A 16,420-nucleotide genomic window follows, 5' to 3' on the forward strand; every position below is an offset into this window, starting at 1 on the left:
TTACTGGGAAGGCAAGCCAAGAAGACCAGTGACTACAACCTCACTGTCACCGAGTGTAGTGGCAATAAGTTTTGCCTATTGTGACAGGTAGTACATACAAAGAGAGAGCTCTAAAACTCTTCCCAAAGGACGTGACTATTTGAAACAGAGGGAGAGAGAATTCAAGTCTAGGGATGTTCTCAAAAATAATAACTCTTCCTAATTGAGACCAATAAGATAATCATAGGCCTACTAGTTTACCAGAATGAACCAAGCACAAAAACAAAAATAGCTCTTCAAGGTAAGAACAAACCTCAAAGACTTGTCTCAAAATTATCCAATTCTGAATTTAATTGGATCAGACTGCTGTACAATTTATGCCCCAGAACACTGTCAAAACTAATAGACTAGCCCGTGAGTAATTAGTGGAGCCTAACAACTGGTGTAATGCCAAATGAGTCAGATATCTTAATGGAGAAATCAGGGAAATACACAGTCAGGACAGACCAAATAAAACCAAGGTGGCTTTGCTTGCCCAGGGCTTCACCTTCCAAGGTACAAAACCAAGGTTTAATGGACTTCACTAAAATAGCCAGCCAAATCACAAAACAAACAAACATCAAAACAAATATAAGCTTTGGAAGGAAGGAGGATTAGTATTCAGAGTAGCTACAATGTGTTATGTAAAATTTCCAGTTTTCAACAACCAAAAAGTATAAGACACACAAAGAGACAGGACTGCATGACCTGTACACCAAGAAGTAAGTAGGTAATAGAAATTGCCTATGAGAAGGCCTACATGTCAGATTTAACAGAGTTCAAATTAGCTGATATAAACATGTTCAAAGAACCAAAAGAAATGCTTAAAGGTATGAAGGTATGAAGGCACATCAAACAAATTGTTGATTTAGAGATATAAATTATAATAACAAAATGAAAACTTCTAATTAAAAAAAAAGAACAATTCATTAGAGTGGCTCAATGGTAGGTTTATGAAACCTGATCTTACATTAATAGAAAGTAAGCAATTTGAAGACCAGAGAGAAAGTAGAATGATGAAAATAATAATGAACAGACTCAGAGATGATAGTCTTTAAACACACCAATATAGGCATATGGGAGTATAAGAATAAGAGCAGGAAAAAAAGTAAAATAGGCAAAATATTCAAGGAAATTATAGCTAAAGAGCTTCAAATTAGCTTAATAACATTAATGTGTACATTCAAGGGGGCTCAGTGAACTTTAAGTGAGATAACTTCAAAGAGATCTATATTGAGACACATTGTAGCAAAAATTTTGAAAGCCAAAAATGATGGGATAAGATTAAAAGCAGCAAAAGAACAATGACTCAGGTACAAGGGAGCTCCAATAAGATTTTCAGATGACTTCTCATTGCACCCAAAAAAATGGAGGCCAGAAGGCAGTGGGATGACAAATTCAAAGTTTTGAAAGAATGAAATACCTGTCAACCAAGAATCTTATGCCCAGCAAAATAGTCTTTCAAAAATGGAGGCAAAATAAAGATATTCCCATATTAACAGAGAAATGAGAAGACTTGTTACTATAATACACACTTTCCAAGAAATACTAAAAGAAGTTCCTCAGATTAAAAATAAGTAAATCCAGTCTACAAGAACATTGGCAAAGGAAATTACGTAATCATGTAAGATGGTATAAATGATATTTCTTCTCTATTTTCATAACTGATTTTAAAAGAAATTTTATAGAAGAGTACAAATGCAAAATTTTCATCAAACTATCAAACATGACAAAACTAGAATTATATATAGGGCTATACATAAACACCAAATGGGATTTATCGCAAGAATGCAAAATTGGCTTAACATCCAAAAAGAATGTAAGACATCATAACAATGAAGGATAAAAACTACATGATCATCTCAATAAATTCAGAAAATGGATTTGACAAAAGCCAATACCTCTTCAGGATAAAAGCAGTCAACAATGTAGGAATAGAATGGATCTTCCTCAATTGATTAAAAATAAAATCTACAAAAACCACAGTTAACATTTTGCTTAATGGTGAAAGACTGAATGCTTTCCCCTAAAATCAAGAACAGGACAAAGATATCATTTCTAACATTCCTACTCACTATTGTACTAAAATTTTAGGCAGTGCAGCTGGACACGAAAATGCAATGAAGATCACCCAGATTAGAAAAGTAAAATTAAAATGATCTCTATTTTCATATGACATGATTTTATATATATATATATATATATATAGGATGCTAAAATTATATGTTATGTATATAAAATGCTAACATTAAAATACTTTTAGAAGTAACAAATTAAGGTTTCAGGGTATAAGATTAATATACAAAAATTCATTTTATTTCTATACAACAGAAATAAGAAACCAAAAAATTATATTAAGAAAACAATTATATTAACTATGGAATAAAAGGAAGAAAATACTTAGAAATAAATTTAACAAAAGTGCAAAATTTTTACTTTGAAAATTGCAAAACATTGTTGAAAGACATTAATGAAGACTTAAATGAATGTAAAGATAGCCCATGTTTGTGGATTGGAAGATATAATAATGATACGCTGGCAATAATTCCCAAGTCAATCTAAAGGCCAAAATAAATCATTTTCAAAGTACCATCTGACTTTGCAGAACTGGACAAGTTGATTCTAAAATTTGTATGAAAATATAAGTGACTCAGAATAGCTAAAACAATCTTTAAAAAGAAAAACAAAGTTGGAGAACTCACACTTCTTGATTTCAAAACTTACTCCAAAGCTACAGTAATCAAGATGATGCAATATTGGAATAAGTATAGATATAGATAATCCAATGAATAAAATTAAGAAATCCTCATATTTATTATTGATATTTAATGAGTATACCAATGTAATTCAGTGGAGGGTGGGAAAGAATAGTTAGTCTTTTTGAAAAATAGTTCTGAAGTAAGTGGATATTCATATACAAGAGTAAATCTGAACATGTACCACACACAAAATACACAAGTAAACCCAAATAGATTATAGAACTAAATGTAAGAGCTAAAAGTATCAATATATTTTAGAAGGATGGATAGGGATAAATATTTTTGGCTTTGGTTAGGTGAAGATTCTTAGTTATATGAAACCACAACACAACACAAGTGGACTTGAAAAAAACTTGTGCATCAGAAGACACAATTAAGAAAGCAAAAATATAAAACAAAAAAATATAATAAACAAGATCAATGAAATCAAGAGCTGGTTCTTTGAAAAGATAAGCAAAATGGATAAACCTTTAGCCACTCTTTAATAAAAAGAGAGGACTCAAAGTCCAAGATGAAGGAGGAGAAATACCACCATCACCATACAAATACAAAAATATGAGAATATCATGAAATATTATATGCCAACAAATTGGACAACCTAGAATAAGTGGATAAATTCCTAGAAATATACAATCTTCCAAACTGAAATAGATAAAGGGGATTAAGAGGTACAAACTTCCATTTATAAAATAAGTCATGAAGATGAAATACACAGAATAGAGAATATAGTCAATAATATTGTAATAACCTTGTATTGTAGTAGGTGGTGACTAACACTTATGGTGAGCAGTGACTAATGGATAGAATTATCTAATGTTTTACACCTGAAAGTAGTAAAACATTGTATGTTAATTATACTTCAATAAGTGAAAATACAACCCTTAGAATGGAACAAAACATCTGTCCATTATATTTATAACAAAGATTTCTATCTGGACTATATAAAGAATGCTCACAGCTCAACAGTCCAAGACAAAAAGACCCAATTTTTAAAACATAAAAAAGATTTGAATAGATGTTTTCCCCCAAAAGATATATAACTAATAAATACATGAAAAGATGTTCAACATCATTAATCATTAAATGCAAATTAAAACCACAATGAGGTACTACTTCATGTCTATTAGGATGGCTATAATCAAATGATATATAGCAATAAATATTGACAAGGATGTGGAAATTGGAACCCTCTTACACAGCTGACAAGAAATGTAACATGGCGTAGCTGCTTCGGGAAACAGTCTGGCATTTCCTGTAACGGTTAAGCATTGAGTTATCTATTATCTAGCAATTACACTGCTAGGAATATGCCCAAGAGAAATTAAAATCTACACCCACAGAAAAATTTGTGCACTTAGCAGCACTATTCATATCAGCCAAATGTTCATTACTCAGTGAATGGATATACAGTGGATATGTGCCACATCCATACAATGGAATAGTGTTAATAAAAAGGAATGAAGTATTGTTCCTGCTACAACAGTGATGAATCTTGAAAACATTATACTAAATGAAAGAAGCCAGTCACAAGGACCACATACTGTGTGAGTCTATTTATAGGAAATGTCCAGACAGGCAAATATATAGAGACAGAAAGTAGATTAGTGTTCACCTAAGGCTAGGGGGTTGGAGGGATGGGCAGTGACAGATAAGGGGTTTGGGGGTTCTTTTGGGAGGAATAGAAGTGTTCCAAATTGATTATGCTGATAGTTGCAAGACTCTGTTAATATAGTAAAAGCCACTGAACTGTACATTTTAAGTGTGTGGATGAATGGTATGTAAATTATATCTCAATAAATCTGGTTTGAAAAATGTTAATGAAGACTAATTTCATAATATAGCAAGTAGTCTGGAGAAAAGAATGCTCACTACATAGTAAATAGAATGTATTTGGGGGATCATAGATCATCCTCAAAATACAGAATGGGATCTGAACCACTGTAGTAATAATGCTGCAAATCCAGAACCAGAAATACCATGGTTGTACTAAATTAGTATTTCATAGAAATTATGTTGTTAATGTCATATATTAAACTAATTTTCTAAGGCTTTCATTTTTTAGCATTTTTCTCTGAGATTCACAAAAATTTTCAATCTCATGACATTTAACATGTCCCCCAGCATGCACATGCGCGTGTGCGCACACACACACACACAACACCCTCACATTCTCTATAAGGAATAAGCAATTACAGGTTATTCATGCTTTCTGGGTAGGACAGAGGACTAACTTAAATAAAATAATCTTTGCCAATTTCCTTAAAAGTTAATGGGACTGAATTATTTAACTGCTCACACCTGGTGGAGATCTGGGCACTAATAGGTTTAACACCTTAAACCTATTAAACCTAAACCTAAAAATTTAGACTTAAACCTAAACCTAAAAAATTAATGTTCAAATTTAAAGGTGTTTTCTACATAACAAGCAAACAAACTACATCATCATAAACTTTCACTCACCATTATGAAGTCAAGTGAGGTGACAACCAGTGTTTCCAGGTTCCTACTTTGTAAATTCAGCCAAAATGTGTCATACTAAATGTAACTGACCAGGTTTATGTTACCTACATAGTGTTCTTTATGTTTTAACTTGTATCATATGGAATCAGTTAATGCAAGACACTAAAAATAAGTAAAGAGAGAGGATCATCATCCCTACCATTTTCTACTAACTACAGCATTTCCCAAACTTGTCTATATGTTAGAATTGGTGGAAGAATTTTTTTTTTTTTAAATTCCAAATCCAGACCATCCCCTTACCAACTGAATCACAATCTCTTTGGTTAGGCCACAGGCATCACTAGCTCACGAAGCTCACCAGAATATTCCAAAGTAGAGACAAGTTTGGTAATTACTGCTCTAGTATAAGTGCAAACAGGCAAGGAATGATGATTTTCCATATTTCAAAAATGTTCTCATTGTTTTTATGTTTTACTATGCTTTGTATTCTATAGTATCAATTCCATTTCTAGTGATTTACAGCTAATGAAAATTTTATTCTAAAAGGTTATTAAATTATTTAGAACTTGGGATATATTTTTCCTTCTTAATTTATTTATAGTGGTGTCACTGACTGCTCAATATCACAATTTTTTACCCACTTTGAGTTCTCCGAGATTGAGGGGGGTGTTGTGCAAGTTGCAGCTGGGAATGTCCAGCATCTGTGGTGGTATAGGCTCTTCGGGCAGGAAAGCAGGAGTGGTGATGTGGGCAGGGATCAAGACCTGGGCATGAGATCCTCACAAAAAGGTCTTGAAATGTTCTGTTGCCATAGAAGCCCATTGTATGGGGAGGCCATTTGCAACTTGGATATATATAAACCAGGGACTATAATTTTTCTTGTATGATGGCTTCTTATCAGATAATCTTAAATTAGAAATTCAATGTGACTAAGTGGACCCCATTTTATCATGTATCACTAATCATTTACAACATCACTAAAATATTTATACACTAGTTCTTCATGATTTTATTTTGCCTTTTTCTGATGACTAATCATTTAGACACTCTTAAGTGTGATTGTTTGCTTGGAAGTTTTTTCCAAAGTTCTTTGCCCATTTTTTAATTGAATTATTGTCTTAGGGAGTTGCAAGAGTACTTTCTAGATAAGAGTCCTTTTTCATGTATATGTTGTAAGTTTTCCCCTTAATCTATTCCTTGACTAATTTTCTTTTATTATTAAAATCAGAAGTATTAAATTTTAAGTACAATTTATTGAAACATTTTTATGGTCTATGCTTTTCTTTTTGTCCTAAGAAATCTTTTCCCCACCCCAAGTTTACAAAGACTTAATGCTGTTTTCTCTTAGAAGTTTTCTCTTTTTAAGTTTTATGTTTAGTTTTCTGATCTGTTTTAATTTTTGTTTATGGTTTGAGGTAAGAGTTGAGTTTTATTTTTTGCATATTGATATCCAATTGTTATAGTACCTTTTATTGAAAAGATTATGCTTTTCCCATGAAATTATGTTGACATCTTTGAGACTGTTTGTATAGATCTATATCTGAAAACTGTTTCAGTGATCTACATGTCTATTTCATTGGTCTGCATGTCTATTCTGGGACCATATTGTCTTGACAACTGTATTTCATATTTAAATCCTGAACCAGGTAGTAAAACTTCTCTGAAAAAACTTGGCTGTTCTAGGTTGTTTGAATTTCAATATGAATTATTAAAAATCAGCTTTTCAAATTCTAACTAAAAATACTGGGATTTAGATTGCAATTGCATTTAATCTATAGATTAACTTCAGGAAAATTGGAAAATTGATATTTTAATATTACTGAGTCTTCCACTTCATAAACATAGTATATCTTTCCAATGATTTAAGTTGTCCTTCATTTCTCTCAGAAATGTTTCAGAGGTTTTTTTTTTTTAAGAGTTTATTTATTTATTTGACAGAGAGAGATCACAGGTAAGCAGAGAGGCAGGCAGAGAGAGAGAGGAAAGGACACAGGCTCCCTGCTGAGCAGAGAGCCTGATGCAGAGCTCGATCCCAGGACCCTGAGATCATGACCTGAGCTGAAGGCAGAGGCTTAACCCATTGAGCCAGCCAGGCGCCCCTGTTTCAGAGTTTTTAATGTATGGTCTTGGCACATCTTTTGTTAAACATACCCACCAGTGTTCAAGTTTTGAATGCTACTATAAATGATTTTTAGATCTTATTTTCTAATTTTTCATTATTAGTATTTAGAAATATTTTATTTCTTACAGTAACTTGCATCCCATGTCCTTGCTAAATTCACTATTTGTTCTAGTAGCTATTTTTTGCTTCATTAGGATTTTCTATATATATAACAATGTTGTTTATGAATAAAAATAGGTTTAGTTCCTTTCCTTTCATTTATTTTTTTCTTACACTGATGCAGAGTCTATGACCTCCAGAACAATGTTAAATAAAAGTAATGAGTGTGGACATTTTTGCTTTTTTCCTCCTAGGAGGAAAAAATTCTTTTTACCATTAATTATGATGTTAGTTTTTCATAGAGGTCTTTTTCCCTTTCTTCTGAGACTCCAACTACACATCTGTTGGAACTCTTGATATTTTCCCACCTCTCTGTTCATTTATACCATCTTTTTTTTCTCTTTTGGTTCATTTTTAGTTTCTTTTGCCGTGTCTTTAAGTTCACAGATCTTTTATTTAGCAGTCTCTTGCAGTTAATATCAAATCAATGACATTTTCCTTCCATGTGTTAATACTCTTACATCTCTACATATTCTAATTAGTTCTTTACATCTTTCCTTTCTCTCGTTTTTTTCAAATGCCTGAGTATAACTGTGATACTTATAATAGCTATCTTATAGATTTTTCTGCTAATTCCAACATGTCTGTTATTTCTGTGTTGGTTCTATTACCAATTTTCCCCCTGCTTATGCTTATAGTGTTTCTTCATATATCATACTTTTATAATGGATACTGGACATTGTGAATTTTATGCTGCTGGATATTTTCTGTTGTATACTTTAAATATTTGGACTTTGTTTTGGCAGGTAGTTACATTCCCTATGAATAGTTTGAGCCTTCTAAGATCTGTTTTACTTCTTTGAGTCTAGAGTATTTTACTATAGAAGTCATTTAGTTCCTATACAAATGTTAGCTCTTCTTGGATGTCTACTGAATGTTTCCTATATTAAATGACGTCTCTCTATTTTGGCCCATGGAAATTTGAGTAAATCTCAGCTTTGTATTAGATCTGGAAATTTTCAACTTGCAGTTCTGTGGTAATTTGGTATTCCAAATTGCTTTTTGGTGACCTTAGGAAATTTCTCAGTATATGTATGCAGACTGGCATTCAGCCAAAGACTTATGAGGACCTCCTGTGACTTTCTAGAACTCATTCTTAGCATTGTTCCCTCATTTCCAGTGTTCACTTCTGCTTCAGCCATCTTGGCCTCTCTAAAATTCAATGTCTGTCTCATCAACTCACTCAAAATGTTGACCCACCTTTGGGTTCTTCCTCTCTGCCACAACCAGAAATTGCCTCCAACTATGAAGTCAGGGCATTGGTAGGTCTCACCTAATTCTTTCCCCCTCTCTCAGGGATCAGTCTTGTGCTGTTTTTTGGCCAGTGTCTGAAAAATTTATTTCGTATGTTTTGTTCAACTTTCTAATTGATTATAGAAAGAGGGAAATGACTGTTTCTTCTTAACAGGTGGAGGGAAAAGTCCTGGTCTTGCTAATTTTTTTCTTTTGTCACTAGTCTGTCATGTACTGAGAAAGGTAAGTTAAAGTCTACTACTTCTACTAACATATTTGTTCCCCTTTTGATTTCTCATGATTTATAGTTTAGAAATGTTTGTTATTTGTTGCACCAATATTTCTAGTTGTTTCATATGCATTGCAACTGTACCATTTGGCATTACAAATTTCTCTTCTTTGTCTTGTTTAGTTCTTTTCAGCCTCAGTATCTTCTTAATATTACTATCCTTGCCTGTAATTTACTTTTCAAACTTTATGAATTACTTTTTTTTTTAGGTCTGTTGTTTTTATACTGCATAGAATTGGGTTTTGTTTTTGAGACACAGAGAGTCATTTTTTAAAAAACAGGTTTTGTTTGAAATCTCATTTGACTTTGCACTTCCTGTTTTAATGTATTTTTCTAATCTTTATGTGCTTGGCTTTCTTTGTGGGTTTTTTCTGCATTGTCTTCTCATATTCAGGAAGGTTTGAATTTTTTTCTTAAGCTTGTTTTTATTATAAGTTTATATAGACAGTGCTCTGTTTCTTTGAAGAAATTCACTGGTTTCCAAGTATGATGAAATTATGTTTCCCATCTTTCCTTCTCCCTTCTCTTTCCTCTAGCAACCCATTATCTTGAACATGGCATACCTTTACATAAACTTGTAATTTCTTGATTGTTAGCTTTGAATATTCTTTATTGACTCCCAATTATAGATGAGAAAATCTGCAAACTTACTTGACTTCCCATCTAATTAACTTGTACCCCTGGATATTACATAAATTACATCATTCCCCCATTGTCTGGGTGTTGAACAATTATAATTAGATTGATCATTCTAGCACTGTATTGTTTTTCATTTTTGCTTTAATTCTACAGCTAAATATATCAAATGCTTAAAAAAAGTCTTTTTGCTCTGGCTTCACCAATCATTTCTTTTTTGGCTGGTTATAATGGTTTTTTTTTTTTTTTTAATTCGTTGGTGAGTATACTTCATCTAATAAATTTTGGTGCTCTTCTAGTAATTTGCTTTCAAACAATTTTCTTTTTCTTTGGTTTAAAGGTTTTATTTTAATTAATTAATTAATTAATTAATGGTGTGAATGGGGGGAGGGCAGAGGGTGAGAGAGAATCTTAAGCAGACTCTGTGCTGAGCACATAGCTCAGCATGGGGCTCCATCTCACGACTCTGAGATCATAACCTGGGCTGAAATCAAGAGTGGGATGCTAAACTGACTGAGCCACCCAGGAGCCCTGGTTTCAAACTAATTTCCAACACATACATTAGACAAATTTATAGTAACCACACATCACATAGAATTTTTTCCTATAGTCTCTTTTAATGGATGTTGTGCCTGCTTCATTTATATAATTTCCTCAAGAAATTAGATTTTTCTTTCCCAGCTACTGGAAGAAGGTTCTTTTAAGGAGAGCAGTTTTGCTGATATTTCGAGGTCTGCTCCCTTGGCCAGCCTGATACTTACTTTGTGCCAGTGCTTTTATCATCACCCAGCATAGTTTCTGTTCACCTTCACTGCTTTGGAAGCCCTCATTAACTTTCTGAGACTGTGGGAGTTTTGTCTCATAGTTTCCCTGACATAGATTCTGTGGAGGTTTTCTCTTTTTGCATCATTGATTTAGTATAATATCTGGAAGGAAAAGAATTTGTTTCACATCACCATGTGCAAACCAGAAGTTTCCCTTTTCCCAACAAAGCTTATAATTTCTCTCTTCCCTTTGTGAATATGTGTCTGGACAACGTGACTCAGTACGGCCTTTCCTTGCAGTTTTCTCCCTGTTTCTAGTCAATTACAAGATTATTCTCATCCATACTATCACCCCATTCCCATTAAAACTCACCAAGTTAGGTCTCTCCACAATCCAAACTCAAGATTGTTACTTCCCTAGCTAGTTTAACCTGGTCCACATACTTACCTATAGTTTCTCTCAATGAGATGCCTTAATATTCCAGTACAGATAATTTTAAGAAAGGGTATGAGACTTGTGTTTGTTTTTGTTTTTTAAGATTTTAATTCTTTATTTGACAGAGAGAAAGATCACAAGTAGGCAGAGAGGCAGGCAGAGAGAAAAGGAAGCACGCTCCCAACTGAGCAGAGAACCCAATGTGGGGCTCAATCCCAGGACCCTGGATCATGACCTGAGCCGAAGGCAGAGGCTTAACCCTCTGAGCCACCCAGGGGCCCTGAGATTTGTGTTTTTTAGTGGGTTCTAATCAAGAGAAAATGGAGTAAGTGAGCTTCTGAATGAGTATTAGGATCCAGAATTTATACCCTCAAATTTCCATATCAACCAGGACCAGAAACACAATTATATATTTGGGAATTTTTAAAAGTGAAAATAAGTGAAAAAATCATCCTAATCATGAGATAGTTTTAAGCCTTTATACAGAATGAAATTCATAAGTTATAGCAGACTTAGCAATAAGAGAATATGAGATTCCATTGTAAATTTAAATTATCTGTTAGGTTGATTATTTTAGTAATCCTGGAAAAGAAAAAGAGTGAAAAGTGTGTTTTTAAAATGCTTAAAATCATCGCCTTGTTTCCTAACAGCACTCATGAGATTGTTCAGACTTTCAGTTTGCCAGACGGTTTATATGCATGTGAAACTAGGTCTCATAATCATATTCATGTACTCTTTGCAATTTATTTACTCCCTTTTCGCTTAATATATCTTTGGAGAGAGTAAGAAATGGAAAAATGTCACAATCGTGACAGGCAAAGCAAGCATTGTTGTCACTTTAGAAATATGACCAATAATTGAGAAACATTTTTGGTGGCCAGTATGGGTCTTTTTAGCAAAAATAAATTCCAATCTATTGTTTCAGACTCAATAAAGATAAAAAATGACTTTTTCATTTTTCAGATATGGTCTTACAAGGGGGTTACACTACAGACTACTTGTTTCTTGGAAATTTTATTTACACGGTAAGATCAATTGCTTTTTCTAGTTTTTAATTGGAAAATTCAGGTATTATAAGGATGTCATAAATTTTAAATCTCCCTCATGCTCCAATATCTTTTCCAAGAAGGAATTATTACAATGGTTTCATATGCATGTGTGTATATGTGTGGGAGTATCTATACACACGTATATGTATAACTTCTAGAAATATGAAATACATTTAACAAATGTCTATGTCCTCCCTTTTTTTTGTACAGTTAGGGAGGTACGTTCCATATCTTGTTTTTTCACTATACAATATACCTTACTGATGGCTTCAAGCCAGCCCATAAATATCTACTTCATTCTTTCAGAGCTGCTTTTGTGACTAACTCACCACTATTTATTTAGCCAGTCTCCTAGTAGTGGACATTAAAATCGGAGTCCTTTGCCATTACCAACAATCCTGCAAAGGTTATTCTTTTATGCCCACGAGTAAGTATATCTGTAGGATAAATTTCCAGGGGTGTAATTGCTGGATCAGAGGGTATTGTAAATTTTGAAAATCATTACTAAATTATCTCCCAAAGAGGTTATTCTTATAACATCTAGTTATGAGAATATCAATTTTCCCAAGCCCCTATGGGTGGTAGGTAGTCTTATCACACTTTCTGATTGAATGGTAAAATTGTATTCTATTATAGTTTTTGCCTTGAAGAAAAACATATTTGCATGAAGTGAGAAAACACTTTCATTTCTTCTTTTGTGAAGGCTTGTTGAATTACTTTAGCAGTCTTATTAGTTTGCTGGTCTTTTTATTACTAATTATTCATAGATATTTATATGTTAAGGAGATTAATTTTTTTCTCATATTTGTTACAAAAATATATTCCCGGTTTTACACTTTCACTTTTCGTGACATTTTTGTCATGCATATATTCTTCCTATTAGTTTTATGTGGTTACATTTATTGATATTTTACTTTATGGCTTCTGAGTTTTGTGTCTGCCACTAGTTTCTTACTCATAATTCTAAAAATTATAGATGCATATTTAATTTAGGTTATCTCTTTGGCATGGAAGTAGAAACATATTCCTCTGCATGTTATTCCTTTTCATTTAACAACATATTTTGGAACAAGAAAACTAAAAACCATTTTTCCCCATGTTGTTTCTACGTAAGAAGCAATGTATTGGCATATTGCCTCTTTTCACTTGAGCTGGTTGTATTTATTATTTCCTGTTACTGGGTATAGCTTTAACTCAATATTATATAGGCCTAAACATCAATTGTGATTAGATAGAAGTTTCTTATTTATTTGGACATATGCATACAGCAACTTTCCTTCTTTTCAGACCTCCTCACATACAGATATGTATGCATATATACAAATGGATATACAGTCCTTGTTAAGATGCCAGAGTAACTTGATCTCTCATGGAGTCTCTCTCTCCAAAGGAGGGGGGGGATATAGATAATAAAGCCACCACTAACAAATTATAGCGAAATAAATTTAGCACAGCAATTAAAGAAGGAAAGGGGACTACACCAATGCTAAATACCTCAAAATGAGATGCCAAAGGAGAAATGGTCGAGTTGGCAGGGTCAGCACAGTGAGATCATTAACTCAGCTCTGCTGATACACTGTTTCCATGCCAGTGGGTCGGAGGAACTAGGCCCAAAGATAGTGCCTGGAGGGATACAGTAAACCTGCAGGGAGATAGAAGACACCCTAATGTTTTCAGGGAATTAAAGAAGGACAATGGAACTAGAGCACAGTGTGAACCACATGTTGGGAAAGGGAGGTTCAGGATAATGGCAAAGATGAACTTGGAGCAGTAGGTAGAGGCCAGAGCCTTGGCAACTTTAAGGTTTTGGAATAGTTTAGATGAGGTGATGGAGGCTAGCTAGAATGCTGACTCTAGAGCTAGGGAATGAACATAAAGTCTGCTTCAAAAGCAGGACCTTAAACACTCAGTGTATATCACACATTTGTTGTTGCACAGGAACCCACACTGTGACAAAATCAGACTTAATGAAACACCGAGAGCTTTTTTTTGTTTTTGAGACTAAGAATAAGATGAAAAATAAGACAGTTGCTCAGTATTACCATCTCTTTCCAACACTGTGGAGGAGTTACTAATCAACACAGTAAGAAGATGAAAAAAGGAGCACAAGCCTTGAAAAGGGGAAAAATTGGTTTTTAATCAGAGATGATTACGTGTATACACAGAAAAAGCAAAAAATTCTACAAATAAAATATTACAACCAATAAAAGAGGTTGGCAATTTGCTGGCTATTGGCCAATGTTTTAAAAACCAAATATATTTCAATATACCAGCAGTAAATATTTAGAAAATTAAGAAAAATTATATACTATTTTACCATAGTATCCAACAAAGGAAAAACACGAACAAATTTAACAAATGATGTCCAAGACCTCTGAAGAAAATTATAAGACTTTATTGGAGAAATTAAGAACATCTAAATGGAGAAATATATCATGCTCATTAATTGGAATACTCAAGACTATGAGGAAATCAGCTCCCTTCAAGTTGATTTATAGATTCATTATAGTTCCAATCAAAAGCCCCAGATGCCTGATGGGCTATTTCTAAAATATGTATATATGAAATGCAAAAGGCCAAGAATAGCCAAAATGCTCTTTATAATGATTTCAATCTACCCTGTTCAGCTGTGCCTTTTATCACTTGGGCTTCTAATCAGAAAGAAATCTTCCATGCTATTTATAAAGAATGTAAATATATATATATATATGATATAAGCATGATTTTTGTCATATGTTAAAGGGCTTCTACAAATGAAACATTAATTGAACAGTACTACATTCTCTCCTCAATTAAAACCTAGCAAAACCTATGAAACCAGAATTCACTGGACATGGAGAACAGGGATTGGGTGGAGGCAATCAGGAAAGAGGGAGGTGACCTGAATTCTAATGGAAAATTTAACACATTTTTCCAATCTGTTTCCCCTTCTCATCTCCTTGCACAGTACGTAGTTGTTACTGTCTGTCTGAAAGCTGGTTTGGAGACACAATCTTGGAATAAAGTGAGTATTCTTCAGGGTACTTCCTCAATCCAGTATAGTTGTTTGCATGTTGATTTACTTCTAAGGTTTGGAAAAGTGATAAGCATTTCTCATCTTCCTATTTTACCTACCCTCTGTTTTGCATATTCAAGTGATGATTTAAACTGGATGGCGGCATATTAGCAATCTAATGTCTTAAAATATTCATTTCCCGGCCTTACATCTTAGAAATAGATTCAATTTATCATGACATTAGAGATTCTTACATTAGCATTACATGAGATCCTTAATTCATTATTATTATCAAGGAACAGAATTATAACAGAAAATTTAGCAAATACAGAAAAAGAAAGAAATTCAAATTGCCCATACCTTTCAGTATCAGTGACATGGACGTTTTGATTTTTGTTCTATTCTTTCAGTCTTTGTTTTATGTGTGCTTGGTTTGGTTTTGTTTTCATAAAAATAGAATTCTAAGTTAGCTAATATTTTGTAATCTGCTTTTTTCACTTAATACTAGATCTTCAATATTTTTCTATATCTTTAATATTTTTATCTTATTTAATGACTATATAATATTTTATCACCTGGATGCTTATTTACATTATTTTTAGAATAATTGTTCTAGCTTCTGTTACTATAAATAATATATAATCAGTACTGTTATGAACACAGATGTACGTATCCTTAACAGTCATGAGTAATAATTTCCCTAAGATATTCTTAAAAGTAGAACTTCTGATAAGTAGAATGTTTTTATGAACTGGGCAATAACTTAAGTGAATCTATATGTACATGTACACATATATACCCATAAATAAATTGCTTTCCAAGTTGTATTCAAAAGTTTATGAGAGAAAATAAATTTTTATTAGCCTGTCACCTCTGGAGAGCTTTGATTATGTAGTATATCATGTATTTCTTCTCCAATGCAATCAACATAGAGTTCTCACTGCTCCTGTCCCCAATGGAACATCAACACAATGCTGGGACTGAAGTGTTCTGAACAAAAATATTTTATTAGCATTACATAAGGCCCACCAATTGTATGTATTATACTACCTTAGGTTACATAAATAAATGATGATTTCCTATTCCTCCTTTTTAATTATTGTTAAATTCTCTTCAGTAAGAGTGCTCCTTTGATCCATAACCATCTATACTATCTACATATGGTGAATATCATTTATGAATAAGGTAGTATTTCAAGGCCAAAGCAGACTTAACAAAACTTTTCTGGCCTACGAGCTATGAGGCTCCTGCCCTCCAGCTCACATGTTAGATAGGAAGGAACCTGGGGACTGGGGCAGGAAGAAAATGGACTGGTTCTCACTTTCAGTCATAAGATACTTTGCCCCATGGGGAGAGTCTAGTACGGGCCATGCTTCTTCACTGGGGAAGAGAATGCTGGCAGCCACTGTTTAGGTATAGAGAATGAGTCAGGGCAGAGGGAGATAACAAAATACATCTCAGAGCCGCAATGGCTTGTTCTTGCCCCCAAGGGGATGGTCC

At 33.4% G+C, this 16,420-nt stretch overlaps 1 protein-coding gene across 2 annotated transcripts in view; it reads left to right on the forward strand.

The window, feature by feature from the left end:
- The window catches only part of LOC131813534 (phospholipid-transporting ATPase IB-like), a 249,604-nt gene that overhangs the window by 201,884 nt on the left and 31,300 nt on the right, over nt 1–16,420 (forward strand). For both annotated transcript variants that reach the window (XM_059143871.1, XM_059143873.1), the window contains 2 exons: nt 11,840–11,901; nt 14,873–14,929. In XM_059143871.1, coding sequence (XP_058999854.1) covers nt 11,840–11,901; nt 14,873–14,929 — 119 coding nt within the window. The remainder of the gene's footprint in view (nt 1–11,839; nt 11,902–14,872; nt 14,930–16,420) is intronic.

Source organism: Mustela lutreola, chromosome 13 (genome assembly GCF_030435805.1).
Source record: "Mustela lutreola isolate mMusLut2 chromosome 13, mMusLut2.pri, whole genome shotgun sequence".
NCBI classification, from domain to species: domain Eukaryota; kingdom Metazoa; phylum Chordata; class Mammalia; order Carnivora; family Mustelidae; genus Mustela; species Mustela lutreola.